The 19786-nt window shown below is 37.1% G+C and overlaps 1 protein-coding gene across 1 annotated transcript in view; it reads left to right on the plus strand.

The window, feature by feature from the left end:
* The first annotated feature begins 7892 nt into the window (after nt 1-7892).
* The window catches only part of LOC134542510 (TAF5-like RNA polymerase II p300/CBP-associated factor-associated factor 65 kDa subunit 5L), a 39690-nt gene continuing 27796 nt past the window's right edge, over nt 7893-19786 (plus strand). Inside the window, exons 1-3 of the mRNA XM_063386864.1 lie at nt 7893-8115; nt 11400-11554; nt 16017-16271. Of these exons, the coding sequence (XP_063242934.1) occupies nt 8047-8115; nt 11400-11554; nt 16017-16271 (479 nt within the window). The 5' untranslated portion in view covers nt 7893-8046. The remainder of the gene's footprint in view (nt 8116-11399; nt 11555-16016; nt 16272-19786) is intronic.

Raw genomic sequence — 19786 nt, forward strand, 5'->3', positions numbered from 1 at the left:
CAGCACATTTGGAAGCACCGACAACGAAAAGGCAGCACATTTGAAAGTACCGACAACGAAAAGGCAGCACATTTGGAAGCACCGACAACGTAAAGGCAGCACATTTGGAAGCACCGACAACGTAAAGGCAGCACATTTGGAAGCACCGACAACGTAAAGGCAGCACATTTGGAAGCACCGACAACGAAAAGGCAGCACATTTGGAAGCACCGACAACGAAAAGGCAGCACATTTGGAAGCACCGACAACGAAAAGGCAGCACATTTGGAAGCACCGTCAACGTAAAGGCAACACATTTAGAAGCACCGACAACGAAAAGGCAGCACATTTGGAAGCACCGACAACGAAAAGGCAGCACATTTGGAAGCACCGACAACGAAAAGGCAGCACATTTGGAAGCACCGCCAACGAAAAGGCAGCACATTTTGGATGCATCATCGAATAAGGAAGCACATTTGGAAGCTCCATCAACTAAAAAAGACAAAAAGGAAGCACAAGTTACGAGATCTAAGTCTTAGTAAGAAATCATAATACAAGAAATAAAAACATTACATTCTTATAATTTAAATTATTTATTTTATTGCTTTACATTATAAAAATGCAAGTAAAACAAGTCATTATTGTATGTAGCCAGCATTCCTCAGTTCCTTGAGTATGAAAGATATTTCTTTGATGCACGAATAGTTTCCTGCACAAAGCGAACCATGTAGAAGTCTTAGCCGGTCAACCAATATGTTTGGATCTTTCCATGATGTGTAATCATTCTCTTCTACAACCATCTTCCTTGCACCTTTATAATAAATATTATGATCTCTGGTGTCTTCCGTTTTACCACCAACCGCATGGTAACTTTCATGTTTGAGACGGTGATCATCACAAGCTTGATCAGATTTATTCAATATATCACGTCGTTTCCATCGTTTCGGTCTCAGGACACCGCCACATTCTTCGATCTTGGCAGCTTTAGGTGCTTCATCATAGTCTATGTCTTTGTCAACAGCCTCAGAGTCACTGTAACAATCACCGTAGAAGGAATCGTCTTCACCCAATTTACCGTAATAATTCGATGTTGATGATGTTGAAGTGTCTTCATCGTCTTCATGCTTCCTTTTTAGGAGTCCATCATTTTTACAAAGTAGGAAAGATCTACTTGAATTCGGCTGGAATATATTCTCACTTTTCACGTTAAGGATTCTTCCATTGTCTTCATTCTTCCGTAAATCATCAACCTTCTTCAATTTAAGTTCTTTGTCGAGATCGGAAGAACCAAGAAAATTATTGTCGTAATGCAGATCACTCTTCCTTAGGCTAGTAGATTCATCGTTGTCCTCTAGCTTGTACGCAGGCTTGGCGCTACAAGTTCTGCCATGTCTTTTTAGACTCTCTCTCCGCGTAAACGACTTGCTACATCGAACACAACTTATCATATTGCGCAGGGGATTTTTAACACAGTCATTCTTCTCGTGTTGTCTTTTATTCTTTCTCAAGATAAACTCTGTACTGCAAAACTTACACCTATGTTCTTTCGATACAGCGTCAGATCCCAAATCGGAATTCATATTAGTTACTGAGACTAATACCAGATACCAATTGAGTGTTTTAAATTAGATTCAATACTTAAATAGAATTTTTTTCATATTTCATCAGCGAGAATTAATATATCTCATGCAAAAGTACTTTATGCATGTAGTTCTGCTTTTCAACAACAGATGTCGCCACATGTTGCTTGCAGGTAAATAATATTTAGTTCTTTTATGCGGGATGCGGGATGCTCACTAACGATCGCAAAAGAAGGATGGCTTCGCTAGACTCCAAGGAAAAGGAAGTTCGTCTTGCATGTTGGTGCTCCACAGATGTCTCATGGCGTAATATTAATTTGACTGAGTAATGATATTTGTTAATTCCACCTGATAAAAATATTGCAAGTTTTGATTTAGTAGCAGAAATTATCGAATTAAATGTAACTCCAAATAAAATGACATGTCTCATTAGACCAAAAAAAATCCATGCAGAGAGCGGTTTCTCAGAATAGTCAGAAGCACTTGAATAAACCACAGGAATGATTGCAAGAACACGGGAAAAACCATCAAAATATTGTCAAGAATAATCAGGAGCACACTGAGAAAACCACCATAATATTAACAATAATAATCGGAAGCACACGGAGAAAACCATCATAATATTGACCAGATTAATCGGAAGCACACAGAGAAAACCACCACATGTTTTCTTTGATATCATAAAATTACAAGAAAAAATATTTAAAAATAAAAATAAAAAAATAAAAAAAAATAAAAATGCATAAACAGTTTCTGCTAGCTTGTAAACTTATCATTGTTGAGCAAAGATAGAGTTCTTGTACAAGCCAGAAATTTATGCTGTGTCCCGTTACGCTCATTGTTCCGTTTCGCTGTGTCCCGTTACGCTAATTGTATGCTTGCGCCGCACAGACAGAAATGAAAACTTAAAACTTTGTTTATAAATGTGTAATATGAAATAATTTATACGTCAAATGTATGAAAGAAAATGAATCTGATTACTAGTATAATTTCAAGTATTTATTCTTTTATTATTAAAATTAAAATTATTCAATTTTATTCATAAAAGTATGCAATCATTTCATCAATGTTTTGTTATGATGTCACGTTAAACTATCGTCCGTAAACCGACTTTACAGACAAGCAATTTTTTTTAATAGCTTCCCTTTATTACCTGCGCACATTAATATGCATAACAAAACAAAATAATGTCAAATTATTTAATTTTCGATTATCTTTTTCATTGCTTAAAAAATATATATGCTTTAATGAAACATCAATAAAAAATAAAATTATGTGCCAATTTTTGTAATAAATACTCATTATCTCGAGAAAAAAACTTATTTCATATATGCGAATAAAACCATAACCACGTGTCATACAAATTTACAATATATTTCTTGTAGTATATCAAACTATTTCTTGGCAATGTGTTTCCAATGGAATCTTTGTTAAAGTACAGCAATTTTTTTTTTCTGTGTACACATTTCGACTAGTGGCAAATTTGTGTCGAACTCGTTGCTTGCAAATTTACTTGCATCGGAGGTTGGGTTTAAGTTACCAACCCTCGTCTCCAGGGAGTGACGTCCGAGCAATCACCGCCGACAATCCCTCAATAGTAAACAATAACACAAGCATGTAAAATCACTTCTAGGCTGCTAGGGAATGCTAGGGAATGGGTCAAACTCCTCTCGGTATTGTAAAATTTATATCTTATTCTTTTTAAACCCAATTTAATGTCGTAATAACTGTTTACTGCTTGCTGACTTCTAATATACCGAAACCACATGAGCAGGAAATGTAATCATGTTAGCAGACAGTTAACTTTATCCCATTTCGGCCGTTTTGTGTCGTGCAGTCTTTCTTCTTAAAAGATTACATTTGATCCCTGTTTACGAATCTCCGCCTTTATTGTGCCATTAAAACTGCTTTCCAGAACTAATAGGAACACGCATCCAAAAATATATACAGTTACTTTAAAATATTCACGTCGTCAATTATTTTGGCAAGAGAGGCAGTGGGTGTAAAAATAAAAAACCTTACACTATTATAACGCATGCTTGAAGCCCGTTCTCATGCGCCGATTTAGTCATTCCATATTCTTAACATTATTATTCATATTAAATAATACATTTTCCTTTAATTTTTTCCCGAAAGCTTTCTTGTATTGGTAGTTGGATCACAACTAGATCTCTCGCCAGAACGATATTTTCTGAGCTGTAAAAATTCACGCAAGTAATCATAAGTATGAACACTTACGTGAAATAAGATAACTTCACAGCATGTGACAGGGGCGCGAATCTGCAGGTTTCGGAACAGAGACCCGCTCGGCCCGAGAGTTTTGCGCCTGCGTTTTAACCGACACAAGTCATCGCTGGGTAAGGTTCTTGTACGTTATATTCTACATCTATTTTAGCCTATAACCATGCAATGGGTAAACAAAAAAACTTTCATATCCAGAAAGTTTTCCATAAAACATAGTTTTGACGTTTATGTTTATCAACCCCGTTTCACAGTAACAATTTTACAAGCATAGGCAGGCCCCCTTCAGTGAAGGAGGGGTTCCCCATCACTCCCCAAGGGATCTACACCCACGGTGTGTGAGACCTAGCCTTTACTTACCATATATTTTTTTATCATATTGAAATGCTATTTTTGTTGATTTAAAAAACTGTCATAAAAAATTATAAATTAAAAAATTGCCATTAATATACCTATTGCTTCCTTCTCCTGTATGTTTCAGACACCAGCTGCAAACAGATATAATTGGTGGAGAATCTTCTTCCAGAAACTTCTGTTGTTCTGGTGGCTCGTGCAACTGTTGCTCATCAAGTCGTGATAGCAATTGTTGCCCACCCGATCGTTCTTACAGACATCGCAGGGTAGGAATTGGACAGCAAACTGAGATTGTTCGCTGATGAATGCATAATCTATGAAACTGTGGGGGAAGCGGAACAACTGTAGGAAGACTTGAAGATACTGTAACTTTGGTCAAGGGCAAATGGAATGGGGATAAATATCAACAAAATCAAGGTGGTAATCCTACAGAGGAACCTAGATTTGAGAAAGCAGCTTCAGTGGGTATTAAAGAAGGGGAGGAGATGGCTGGGACTGATTGCTAGGACACTGGAGGGGAAAGGTCGTAGAGTAAAGGTGAAGACGTATTCAATATTGGTGAGGCCAATGCTTGAATATGCAGCGGCAATTTGTGACCCATATCTAAGGATAGAAATTAAGGAACTGGAAAGGGAGCTATGCAAAGCGACAAGATGGGCGATGGGTACATGTGGAGGAGGAGGGAAGGGTTGAAGGGTGAGACACATAGGCTATCAGTGATAGTGAAGGAGCTAGGGCGGGACAAACTACACAGAAATAGGAAAATAGAGATATTGGTGGAGTTTTTTTTAGGGTGAAAAGGGGCAGGAGGTCTGGGAAACGCTGGTAGACAAGTTTAACAAAGGGGTGTATAGAGGGAGGAGGGATCATGGAAGGAAGATTCAGAGAGAGCGGAGAAGAACACAAAGAGGAAGGTAAGTATTCCTGGTGAGGATGGGGAGGGAGTGGAATGGGATTGAGGGAAAGATACTGGATGTGAGTAGATGAAAGGACATGAGGAAGAGGCTTCAGAAATTAGGCGAGTAAAGAGGAGACTCCATGCCTCCTGGCGGAAGCCCAATCACAAGTGTATCAATCAATGTTTTAGTTGATCCGAATCTACAAGGTAGGCTACATGTCATATAAAAAAATGTGTATATTGTGTTTTGCCTTTTTAAGTGTCACTGTAATTTGCCCATGCAAAAATTCTGTAACTGTACAAAATGTAACATGTCATTTAAACCAAGTCTTCTTCCAAACATATTTATTTTAGTAGTTTGTAACCTAACATAGGCATGAAACAGCCTTCTATGCTGTTTAGGGAGTGTTTACTTGTTTTAATAGTTAACTCGTTCCAGCAACATCCGACAACTTCGAGCTTAGGGGATCACACTGGAGCCGATGATCCATGCAACCACGATTTTTTAGTTTGCAAGGTAGCTTGGATAGATTTTAACCATCCAGCACCCATTAGGATCACCCTGATTTTCAGACACGAAAAAGTGGCTGACAGCATAGTGAAGGAACTTATGAATTTATTTGTCATTTAACCCTTGTTTTTTTCCACCTGTTGCAGATAAGCAAATAAAAATTGTAAATATATTTTTCTTAAAGCAATATTTGTACTATTCAATAATCTATAATTTAAAAAAATAAATTTAAATTTTTATTTGTGACAAGATTTGAACAAATTCAAAATAATTACCTCTGTTTCTGAAACACAGTTTCAGCATTGTGCTACCAAAGCTCAAGTAACTTACCTATGTCATGGCGGAGATTATTTGTCATAACATTTAATGCCGGTGTTTTTTTTTCTATTTTGAATGGATTGTGGATATCACGAATGTAAATTTAATTTTCTGACGATATGTACATCATCAAACATTATTAATAGCATTGTCTTCCACATCCATTGCATTCTTTCTCTAATCAATAACCATCTGTCACAAACAAACACTTAACGCTTTTAAAACACACATAAAATTGCTTCAGAACTTCATATGGGATTTATATTGACGTCGTCTGGCCGACGACCACCCCAGAGCCCGACCTGCACCCGCCAGTATACGCTCCCGCTAACGGAACACACCCCTGGCCATGGCCCACCCGAGTCAGGCGACCCGAACAGCAATTAAAGACAAAGCCGCGGAAACCTGAGTAGACAAGAGAAGAACCGTACCCATTCCTCCTGAAACATTAAATTAGGATTTTAGCGACAATAAAATCTCTTCCAGACACACCCGTTTGGAGTCTAGCGTAATGAGGTCACGCCTGGCGCGAGAGAGGCCGAGCCTCCCTCGGACGCCATGCCAGTTCGGCAGTTCAGCGCAGCTCATGGACCGGGGCGGACCTACGTCCCACGGAGAGGCAACATCCTTTGTCTACATTGAAAGTAACGTCCGGTAAATATAGTCACTAATTAACCAAACCCCTTTTATTACTTAACCTCTCCGTGAGTACCCGGTCCCTTTTTTCGGTCCCGGACCTAATCCGGCCGCATCAACTTAAGGACACCCCGCACCACACTTGGTCAGCGGGGCTGCTCTTCAGCATACGGCACGGGCCGTCTCCCGCAACGTACAGAACTTTGTTTAAGGTCACGCGCACGGCGCTGACCACAAACCCGCAAGGGAACTTGGACAAACTTAATTGCGGTACGTGTTTCACCACAGTGGGCACAACACCCGCGCCGAGACATTTGCATACGGGATTGGCCGTCTCCAATCGCCCGCCCCTTAATTCAGTGTATTTTTGTATCCCGTATTTTGTACTGCTAACTTACGTTACCCGAGTAACGAGTGCCACGTAACTTGTGCGCGCCCCCTTAATCCAGTGTATTTTTGTATCCCGTGTTTTGTATTGCTAACTTACGTTACCCGAGTAACGAGTGACACGTAACCTGTACGCGCCCCCTTAATTCAGTGTATTTTGTGTCCCGCCTTTGTGTTACGAAATTACGTTACCTGCGTACCCAGTGAGACGTCTGAGACATAACAGCATCCGAGGCCACGTAACGCGGAACACAAACAATACGGCGCCACGGAATAACAAGTAAAACCCTCCGGGGACCTCTGTAGAGTGTTGTATTGTGTACGACTCGCTCCTCTGAATAAAAGGTACGACACCGCCACCTCAACTCCACGTCTCTTATTTAAAATCATCTCACGCAACACCGCCGCCGGCCCTAGTGGGCCACGCAGGGGCACATACATCCACGACCCCAAATTCACGACTAGAAACGAGCTAGTCTGGCGCCCACCCGGACAACACAGATCAAGAACCGCCTTTTCCCACTAGGAGCCACACCGGGACTCGAGCCCGAGACCCCGGACGACGGCAATATAAGTTTTAACAATACGAGATTCACAAGAATCGGCCATTTTATGAACAAGCAAAAGCTTGGGCCACGACTGCAGAGGTCTTGGCAATGACGGTCTTATTGGTTATCTTAAGCATTGGATCAGTAACAATGGGCTTCGCAGGCAACTTATAAAATAGTATTTTCCTATCTCAGAAATAAGAAATATGTAACTATCATAAGCTGGTGTCTTCATCAACACCATTTTGTTTGCAATCACTTGGGACAATTTCAAGCAACGTCTATGGCACACAAACATTTAAATAAGAATATATTAAAGAATTTCTTGATGAAGATATTCCTAAAGAGATAAATATTAATACCACCATAAGCGAAAGGATAATGAAGGGAAATTGCCATACCTATCTATGTGGCCCATGACGCAGTCAGCCACTAATCTTTACTCTATGCGTGCATCATTCGTGACATCGTGACTCCATGCGTGCGTGTTTAAAAAAAATCAAAATGCTACTGTGCAGAACTAAGAAATTTAAATTTAATTAGTTTACAAATAATTTATAGTTACTGGTTTTATACTGAAGTAATAAATAAAGCATGAAGCAGTCTAGAAGTGAAATTATAAGCAACATTGCAAACGAATACTTGAGGCGTAGAGGTTATATGGTATGTCAATATTTTTTTCTTGAATTAGTTTTGTTGGGCGGTTGTGTTATTTAATGTCTTAATACAAGAAACTATATTTTGTTTATTGTATAAACATAAGATAGGCAAAATCCTTAGTTGGATGGGTAAAGGCGGCGGTAAAATCTAACCAAAAATCATAATAGTCTTGTTTTATAATGTTCCGAGTTAATGTTTAGTTAAATAACATCGCTTTTGAAAAAAAAATTAGGTTAATTTTTAAAATTTGTTACATGTCTGTTAAGAAAAGAAAAATTGAATTCCGAAAGTGATATTGTTCAACACTACAGACATTCCTCTTATTTACCCTGAAAACCAGCATTAAAAAATTTGTGGTACCGATTTCTGAGAAATTACAGTTTGTGGGTTTCATTAAGTAAACTGCAGTGACTTGGCCGTCACCATTGTGTTTTAATTGCGTAGCCAAGGCAGTTTTCTATGAGAGATTGGCCCGATTGTTGAAGTTGCCCTACTGTTTACTTAATACTAGCTGCAACCTGATCCTGTAGTTATTCACAACATCACCAAAATGGCAGCATTGACTTCATTACAACCCCTACATTATGCCAGTATCATGAAGTATAACAGCAGGTCCAATTTATTAGGAAACTTCTTGATAATGAAAAATAAAAGTTTTGAATTATGAGGAATAAGATGCAGTTATCATTCCATAGTTGGTATTAGATCTAGATTTCAATGTGTATTGCACAACAGTGAAGCCATCGCTGTCAGTAACTGACTGGTTGGAATTGTAGCCGCTCGTAACACCGCACTTTTCGTACTGAGTTGTATGTGGATCACGAGTCACCGGATACTTCCAAATTGACGACCTTGTTCATGTTCAGAGGTTTCTTCAAAACTTGAATGTAAGAATTTTTACTGGTGTTATTTGCTTTTAAATTTTTTTCTTAATTATATGGGTAAATATTTACTTGGGCGGTATTTCCGAAAAAAAATGTTAAAAATCCGAAAATACCTTTATTTAATGCTCTTCAACTTCCTCTTTTCATTAAAAGTGGCGGAGGTAAGAAATTCCAAATACTTTAGGAGATATTGAATTTTTAAATTTCATCATATGTAGCTGAGCGGTATTTGCAAAAAAAAAAAAAATGTTAAAAATCCGAAAAAACCTTTATCATATGCTCTTCAACTTCCTCTTTTCATTAAAAGCGGCGGAGATAAGAAATTCCAAATACTTTAGGAGATATCGAATTTTTAATTTTGCAATACAAGACCTGTGGAACCATTCGAGCGGCGCCATTTTTGTTATTTTGCCGTGTGTTCGTGAATACGTGAATCGTGAATGCGTAATTAATAAAATGGTTGATTAGGTCAGGTCAGTTACATTATTAATACTTTCAAACTAAGCCGACATTAAAAAATATTTTGTGAATTAATTTTAATGGCTGTTTAGTTTTAAAATATTTATAATGTAACTGACCTGACCAAACAAACCCGGACAGAGGGTGAACAGTAAACTAAAATGGTCGATTAGGTCAGGTCAGTTACATTATAAATACTTTCAAACTAAGGTGATATTAAAAATAATGTGAATTAATTTTAATTATTCTTTAGTTTTAAATTATTTATAATGTAACTGACCTTACCTAACAAACCCGTAACAAAGGATGTACAGTAACAACTCACGTAAATTTTTTTGTTACTTATTACTTGCGCAACAATATCAAAATAACAAATAAGACTTTAAAATTAGAAACGTTAAAAACTCACCTAGGTTGGAGGCGGTAATTAAACACAGTTTTAAACAATAATTGAACTAAATAATCACGTATTAGTTCATTTTAATTCTGGCCTATCACGAACAATCTCGTGACATCATTATCCAATAAAAAATAGATACTCGTACGTAAACAAGAAACAATGGTGCACGCACGCCTCAGGAAGGCGCTGGTTTTGTGCTGAAATTTAAACATTCGATATCTCCTAAAGTATTTGGAATTTCTAATCTCCGCCACTTTTAATGAAAAGAGGAAGTTGAAGAGCATATAATAAAGTTATTTTCGGATTTTTAACTTTTGTTTTCGCAAATAACGCTCAACTACATATGAAGAAATTTAAAAATTCGATATCTCCTAAAGTATTTGGAATTTCTAATCTCCGCCGCTTTTAATGAAAAGAGGAAGTGGAAGAGCATTAAATAAAGGTATTTTCGGATTTTTAAAATTTTTTTTCGGAAATACCGCCCAAGTAAATATTTACCATTATATGAGTTCCTGCTTAATCACAGCTGTTTCTGGATGTGAATCATTGAGTAACATCTTAAGTAGGCCTACTTGGTTTTCACTCATGAGGTCTTCAACCTTAGTGCACAAAAAATTAACCATTTTTTGCACTTCCAACTTCAGAGACAGTATAGGCAGATTATGGTTTTCTGTGGAACAAGCTCCCGTCTTGTTTATAGTTGATTTGAACATATTTTTCTAATATTCTTGAACACAATCGACAACTATTTCATTATTTGGGGTAAAACAAATCCCCAAAAGTCTGGTTGCTCCAATAATGAGAAATAAATGTTGACACTACGGTGAACAACTAATAGACAAAAAAAGATCATGTGCACCGTGAAGCACGCGCGAAACATGCCCGTCTGGCAAGAACACACAGCCATTCCACTTATTACTTCGCTGTTACTCATACCACAACCGCTACTATTACTTTAAAACTCGCAATACTATTTGTTTATTTTCACAACGATATTCAGTCTTCACTGTTACCAAGATTACACACTATGTTTACCTTCGTTCCTCCGTTAAAATTTATCATTGGTTGCAATTTTCAGCTATGATGATCTGTGCCGGTCTGAAGACCAATGAACAGCTGGCGCTAGCGACCAAACTGTTTGGCTGGGGGCTAGTACGTAACCATAAAAAATGAACTGGCAGGGAAGTCAATTGTTTATAGAAGAAGAAAAAATTTCTAATTTTGCAATGTTATTTGGGAAACTAATATAAAAATTTTTTGAGATGTATGCTATTTTAAGTTTACCGTTCTGGGAATGTTTTTAATTTAATTTAATTGGCCGTGTGATATGTTACTTTCAACACTTATTGGGAATATCTCAACAAAAAAAAAAATTATTTTTACAAAATTGTTTTAGAAAATAGCCAGATTTTAAACATGGAAAATTTTGACAGTGTAGTCAGTAAAGTTTTTCTTAGGTCAGGTAAGAACTAAACAGAGGCATGAAGCATGCCTCATTATGCACCAGCTTGTTGATTTGTGTCGTCGTGATGATGTTCTTTCAGGACGCGAGTGACGTGGAGCAGCCGCGACCAGCCGTTGTGACGGCGGAGGAGATGGTAGTGTCGGCCGCTGTCAGCAAGGACACGGACGAGCTGAACGCCATCCTGTTCAGCTCCAGCAGCACTGACATCCTGCTGGTGGATCAGCAGTACACCAAGTGCGTGTAAACACCTGCCTCAGTTGTAATCGCAGGAACACATGAGGGTCCCACCTACCACCCGTCACACGTACGGTGTGCAGAGCTTCAGAAGAAACTGTGCCAATTAGATGTCGGTGTAGGGTCTGATCACAAAAAAGCATTTACGGGCAGATGAGTAGTTCCATTTCCATGTTTAGTTTTTGAAACTGTATTTTTTAGAAGAGTGAAAATTGCTAAATTGTGTGTTTTCAGATAATCTTTAGGCATGAAAGCACTATAAGGACTTGCATTACGCCTTTATCTTCATTTCTCCACCACTAGGTATATGCCATGGAAGACTGCACACCAGTTCATAGTTCATAGCCTTGCCCTTAGAGGCAATACATTGCACTTATCATCCCGCCTCACTTACGTAGACACACCACTGACTAGGTGGTTCCCTGAAGCCTTGGTGTCACACAGAAGGTTGATGATTTATTTCATTGTTTGGCATTGCTTCGCTCTAAGAGCTATTTCCGGACATTTGAGAGCAATACTTCTTATGCATCTGTTGTTCTGTCATCATTACTTTAAAAAGATATTTACTGAATATTTAACAGGGTACCTCTCTTGCATTTGAAGTTTGTAACACAGATATTTTCTACAGATATTTACTGTATTGCTGCCAATATAATTCTGAAATTTTTCACTTACTTTATAAAGAAAAAATGCACATGTGGCTTATATGCTGGCATTTCAGTAATTGCAAGAAAACAAAAAAACATTCTCATGCCTTCAAAAATATCTGTTTTATCCTGCATAGTGGATGCAAATTTCTGTTTATAAATAACACATTTTTAACATACAGATTGATGAACTGCAAGATATTTGTTCCCCGGGCATATGTTGCAAGTAGAGCAGGAAGTTCAACCAGCAGTGAAGAGAGTATAAGCTCCAGTGGTGGCAATAATGACAGTTACTGCAATTATTAAGTTGTTACCATCAAGTTTGAAGTTCAAAAATTTAATTTTAGTAATATTTTAGTAACAATAACTTGGGTGTAAATGATGTCGGGAGATGTGTAATCATGAGACTAGTAGGTTCCTAAGAAGTACATTAAATTATTAAGCAGTTTTTTTTTTTTTTTATGTTTCTAAATCTACTAAAAAAAAAAAATATTTCCTAAATTTTAGAAAAGCAATATGTGAGCTGACTGATATTCTGGACAGTATGTAAGAATAGTAATATAATGGTTGTATAAAGATTTTGTGATTATTATATCCCTTGGCAATTTTTTACGCCCATTATTAAATATCTGTTGGAAATGGAAATATTTGTGAGAAAACCATAAACTAAAGAAAATGTATTGTGTTAAATTTTACACAAATAGCATTTAAATAATAATAATAATAATAATAATAATAATGACAAGAAACAATTCTACATGGGTTGTGAGACTGATGGCCGGTTTCACCAATGTCCCCTAACTTTTAAGAGCTGCTTAAGGCATGTGTAAGGGCTGCCTAGCACATTGAATCGTTTCACCAACAGTTAAGGAACTCTTAAGTAATCTTAAGCATCCCTTAGTTTAAGTGGTGGAAATCGGGCCCCTAACTATTTAAGCGGCACTTACTGTCACAAAACAAGAAAAATAAAATGGATGCCGTGGAGGAATACGAAGAACTAACCGAAGGTGTACATTTTATTTTTGATATAAATGTTATTGCTGAAGTTGTGGAACATTTTTAAGGTGAACTTAATGTGAAATCCTTTATTATAAATACATTCGAGAATGTTCGCATACTCCACTTTTATTTAAGAACTCATTTAATAAGGAAGTAATTAAAGGTTTTTCTTTTGAAAAGTCTTAAAAGAACATTTATTACAAGGAATTTTGTATGTTCTAAAGGAAAAAAACTGATATTTTTTTTTATTTTCATCTGCTATTAAAACTTAGTTTAAACTTAGACAAAATTACAATAGCGATAAATTCTCCCATGCTGCGTCCTTTTCTTTGCTCGAAACAGCATCCGTCCTCTTATTTTCTATTATATTTTTATGCCTCTCAACTAGGCTCAACACCTTCATTTTCTCATCAGAAGAAAAGTTTTGCGTTTTCATTCTCTTTGTTTCAAACATTTTCACACTACTTTGCAACGACCATATAGCTACTACTTTCCGTGAAAATACACTAACATCGTAACATCCAATTACCGCAAAATTAATAAACATTCAGATATTTGTTTACTGTTTAGTTAAAATATTTGATTGGCTTATGTATGTCACGTGACAAAAAGTTCGAAGTACCAACCTGAAAACTATTAGTACTTATATCTGTACGAACCCTCGCTCTATGGCAAGCCAGTCTCTAACTAAGCAACCCCTACATAAGTGAATGTGACGATGGTGAAAACCAATTTCGTGAGAATTGACTTTAAGGAACGCCTAAACTTAAGCAGTCCTTTGCTGAGGGTGTGTTTAGGAGGCGTTGGTGAAAACGGCCCTGAGCCTTAACTTACTTCGAACTTTTTTTAAAATGTTGGCCTCTTTAACCAGACCTCCTTATGGCACGTGCTGTATTAGGAAATGAAGTATAAACAGTAAAAATAAACAAGTCTGGTATGGCAATCGGAGAGAGCTGAAATGTTCAAATTAACATTTTAGGAACATTAAACCACATTTTGTGCCATAAGTTCAGTCAAAATTATCACTTTTATTGCTGCACAGTCGTAATTGCACTGTGTGGCGAGTGTGTGTTTACTGGGATTGTACGTGGTGATCCATGCCACACTGTGAGCTGCAGTCAATTGGTGACATGTTTCAAATTTTTTTTAGTATTAATTCACATTTTTTACAAGTACATTGTTTTAATTTTTCCTTAAATTTTCCTGCTAACCCTTATTTTAAATTTTCCTAAATTAAGTTTGACTGGAAAGTGATCCAATTTTTGAAGCCCTACTGTATTTAGATGCCAGTTGACGCAGTCATATGTATTGAGCCACAATTATTTTTCGTATTCTATCTGCTCCTGGCTAGACTCACTTGTTCTGTACATAATTTAGCCTGTTTAGTGTGTTTAATGACAGATATCTCTGGACTGCATTGCAGGTGTTTGTCATGGTCATCCAGGGTATTTTGAAAGAACTGAAGTCCAGTCATATAAGTAAAGCGAGTCTAGGTAGCTGAATCCGGGAAATCCATGTGCTTGTACAAGGGGATATTGTAAAGTTTTAATTGTCACCTTAAAAAAAAAAATCACAATAAGTTTGTTTGATTTGTATTTGTTACCACTTCTCTACCTAGTCACCATACAGAACCATACAGATTCACACATTTTTCGTAGCGTTTCTTGACTCTTCAAATACCATTACGTATTGTAGAAGTTGGTAGATTGTGCCTTAAACCACTCTTCCACTCTATGAATAACGTCAACTATGTTGTTGAATCGGATACCCACAATGGATTTTTCATTTCTGGAGACAAGAAAAAGTGACACGGTGCGATATCAGGTGAATAAGTTCAATACTGCGAGATCTCGAAGCCACATACCCTTGCTTTGTCAGTTGAAAATTTTGATGGGTTAGCTGGTGCATTGACAGCTAGGAGAAGAACACTTCTGAAACAGCTTACCGGGGAATCTCTTTTTCAGATTATCTCGCAACTTGTCCAGAACATTAATACAGTATGTACCAGTGATGGTTTGTCCCTTTGGAAGATAATCTATGAGAATGACTCCTCAGCAGAGGAGAGGAATTGGCATATTTCTACTCCGTGCTCGTTTTTTGTTTCTCTGTATCATACTAATGGATCAAAGCTTCTCTTTGGTTACCAGATGACAAAAAATAATCCTTTTCATCTTGTTCCAACAGCTTCAGCATCTGTCTTGATAGAGGTCACGCTATGTTTGTTTCTCGAAAAAGGTTAGCAAACGTGGAACCCAGCATGCATACATCTTAAGACATGTGCAGTTCTTAATGAATAATGTTCAGTACAGTACCATAACTCAGATCAGTTTTGTTCATGATCATTTGAATGGTTGCTCATCTGTCTTCCAGGATTAAACACTCCAGTTTATTCACTGTGGCAGTATCTTCCATCAATAATGGTCATCCAGGTCTTGGCTCATCTGTGAAGGACGTGTGTCCAGTTTTGGAAATTCCTTTTCCACTTCACAATAATGTCGTAAGATTGGCCATCGCTTCCATAACTGTCATCGTTTCGTCATGAATTTGCCAGGCATCATTACTGTTCAAATACAGGAAGTTTAATCACATTTGTGGGCCTCAATCTTTGTCGTCTTACTCTTTTAGTCACTTTTAGCACAACCGGCAACAATAATAAAGGACTCAATGAACAGATTTTCTCACCATCGTGCACTTAATATCAGTTTTATTTAACACAGTTGATGTCCAAATAGTACAAATTTTTGTGCAAGTTTAGCAGTGGCTTCTCAGTTGATGCATTTGGCGACTGGTCAGTTCACTGGTGTCCCGTCCCCCAGGCTGAAGAACTGGATCTGCATCGAGCTGAACGACGAGGTGTGGCAGTTCGAGCTGGTTGCCATCCTGTGGCCGCTGTTCTGCCACCTGTACCTGGAGATGCTGCGCGGGGGCTACCGGCCGTCCGTCACCAAGTTCTTCAAGCGGCACGAGCCCATGTTCGCCACCCGCGAGAACATGCGCCCGCTGCTCAAGGAGCTGGAGACCACCTACACCGTGCAGGAGATCGGCAACAAGCCCTTGGTGCAGGTCTTCAGGTGCCGTGCCCCCCGTCAGGGAGTCAACTTTCTGGGTTATGTTGTGAATGGCGATAAAACAGGAATAACAGCAGAATTTACGTCAGTGCACTGCTAAACGTGGAAATGAAAGTCAATACACAGCATAACACAAATATAAAGCAAAACACAAAATGCAGCAAAATTCACCTCAATTACCTTATTTTGTCTGTTAAAATATATAATTTATTTCCTAAATCTTTCGTTTAGGATACCTATTATTAAAAACTTAGTAAAAAAATGTATTATAATTTAAAGTAAATATATAATTTAATTATTATTTATATATAATTAATATACCATATTATTTATATATTAATATATAAAATAAAATTAATTAAATTTAAAGCCGTCTAGCTGATACCTACAGACATGGATGAAGGTTCAGAGAAACATGTGATGTTGGGTATTTAACATTGCACTTTTTATTCATATTTATAGTATTGAAATAATAAGACAGCGACTAAATGTAAAATTTAAATTTGAAATTATATTGGAACTTTGTCTTGAACTAAGAAAAAACCAGAAGAATGTTGAATGTTTTGTTACAGTTTTTGTTTTTACCTTAACTCTTACCATTATAAATAGTATTTTTTATGTTCATTTTAAGCTTCTTACCACAAATTTTTGTAGCACTTGATCAACGTTAGTGTACTTGCTATGTACTTTTTTAACATATATGTATTTAATCTTGAATTACGGTAACGACAACTCCACTATTTTTAATGACGAATATGGCATTCTTATAACACCACATAATGTTGGCTACCCATTGGTAGCCATTTGAGAGAAAAATTTCATCTCCTTTCTAATATCACCCAGTCTTTGGCATCTCTTTTTTTCCAGATGGTGTTTTAGTGCATGATGATTAATATAATTCTTGGCCATCTATGGGAATGGTAGATGCTGTATTTTCATTATTTCTTTCAGAAAATATCAAAATATCTTCATTATTTAAACAAATAATAGTGAGGAAATTTTAAATTTTGGTCAAGGGAAAGTCAGGGAAATTTTATTGCAGATTTGTGTGGTCACCCTTCCCATGCTTTCTAAACCAACCCCTGAGATAGTGACCATGTCCATGACTTGTTTGGTGGTTTCTTCAGTAGCTATTATGTTGTGCATTATAGCTAAGCTGAGCAGTTCCAAAATTTATTTATGATGGTTATTCTTCAATTACTGTCTAAAATTAAACCTACTATATTTAACCTGTCTGTCATGCATTCCAATCAAAAACATATTAGGACATGAGGCCTTATTGCCTGAATGACTACTCTTAGCAAGGATTCAAAACAATTAAGATATTCTGCAATGCACTATACTAAGTTGGTAGTGTGATTAATCACTGATAATGCAATACATTTTGTGTCAGGAAAATATTTTTTTATTAGTTTAGTTGATAGTCATACAACAAATAATAATATTAATGCGTGTTTACTACAGGTGCATAATCAGGCCTGCTGATTTCACTAATTTTATCAGTTTTCACGTATTTGAGGCTCTAAACAGATTCCCGGATTATACTAAATTATTACAGATTTTCACAGATAGAATTTCCGTCTTAGCTGCACATATTTTGTCGATTGTAAAACAGATACAGTAGAATCTGGTTATAGCGAGCACGGTAATAGCGAGAACACGGCTATAACGAGGTATTTTTGAGGAATTTACGGCGTGATCGCTTGAAGCGCGCTTTTGTTATTTGTCTGCTTTATCTCCACCCCTTTCGCTCGCCACTAGACATCTTGCCGTTGACGCCTGTCACATTCTTCAGCCTTGCAGTCGCCACCTAAGTGCGTGGCTTTAAAAATAGAATCCCGTCCGTTCTTTCTTTTATCAAACTTCCGTCGGCACTAGAGCTGTAGTAAACCGTATGTATTCGGTACTGAGTAACGGGTGCGCCATCTAGTAACGAGTAACGAAACGTTACACACGAATGCATCTCGTTACTCACATTTTTCGTATGTTTTACGCATGCGCGCGCATATTAGATGAATTTACGTTACAAAGAACGAGGTTTGTTTATTAAGTAAAGTATAATTTGGAAATTCGTCGTCCAAGTTTATGTATGTTTTTGTTTTTATAATCTCGTATTTTCACGTTTTTTTTGTTATCTTAAAAGAGATAATATTAAAAAGCCGCTCTAATGAGATTTAATTGTTTCTTGGTTAACAAAAACTATTATTTATCAAATATTGTTAATTGTTTATATTCTATTTATTTTATTTACGCGTCGTCATACTGTACGCGTACGCAATACGACTGGATTCGTTGCTGCAACATAACATAGCATGTTATGCGGTATCAGAAGTAATGAGTAACGTAACGATAGTAACGAGTACTAATTGTTATAGTAACGAATACATACGGGTACACAGTTTTTCGTTACTTTTACACCTCTAGTAGGCACTACCGTATTTATTTCCGAATCGCTAGGACAGTTTTCTTGTAACTTTTGTTTTGGTCAGTTGTTGGGGTATCTGTCCGGGAAAGGGGTGGTGATGGTTGAGTTTAATCACAAATTTATTTTCTAAAAAAGGTTGACAGGTTTCTTTAAATGAAAAAAGTATAGTTTTCCAGCGACTATTTCGTTTGAGGCGTACGTGCGTTGCCGCACTCCTGCTTTTTTGTAAGGAATTAAATCGTCGCGCTACACTAGCACCACCTGTTTGCAACATCCCGAACCAACATGGCCGCCAGCTCGCGTTGACAATAGATAGCAGGACAATGCTGCGTCGGCCGCGGGCTGAGATGCTATACTTACGTGGCGTGTTATTCTTTTGACGCAATCGGTGATCGCATCCGTACTTATGGGGTATCGTTTTAAAGAGAATTCACACATATACTCACAGAAATTAAGATTTCGTTAATATAACCTGTTATTTTCCAATTATACAGGTTTAAACACAATTTTTATGCTATTTTCGGTTAATTTTTATTTTTTGGGGCCCAAAATTTGTCCAATTCGGTTATAACGAGGACACGGTTATAGCGAGGATCAAACCCGGAACCGTGACACCTCGCTATAACGGGACTCTAGTGTATCATAAATAGCGGAGAAAAACAGGAATGTCTGGAATTCAGTGCTGCCAATTGCCTTTCTAAAATATTTCTAAGGCACAACGAGCATCACCGATCATGTACGAAGATGCCATATTTACAGGAATTTGATCATGTTGCTTTAAAAATTATTTCAATATGGGACCAGTAACCCACTGTTTATTTTTGAAAAAAACCGCTTTTCAAACTTGGTTCATGCATAATACATTACAGTTTAAAAGGAGAGAAATAAAACTGAACTTAATTTTTGCATTCACATTAACATTATTTTGGTTTATGGCCATATGTATTACCATGGCACTTGAAAAAAAATTAAATTGTTTAGAATTAAAACAAAGCTGCTGTGACCACACACAGTAATGTAAATAAATAAAAACTTTGCACTATTCACTTTCAACTTTTAGTATTCAGTCTAAACTTTTCTGATGGTTTGCTAT

Source organism: Bacillus rossius (genome assembly GCF_032445375.1).
Source record: "Bacillus rossius redtenbacheri isolate Brsri chromosome 4 unlocalized genomic scaffold, Brsri_v3 Brsri_v3_scf4_2, whole genome shotgun sequence".
Taxonomy (NCBI): Eukaryota; Metazoa; Arthropoda; class Insecta; order Phasmatodea; family Bacillidae; genus Bacillus; species Bacillus rossius.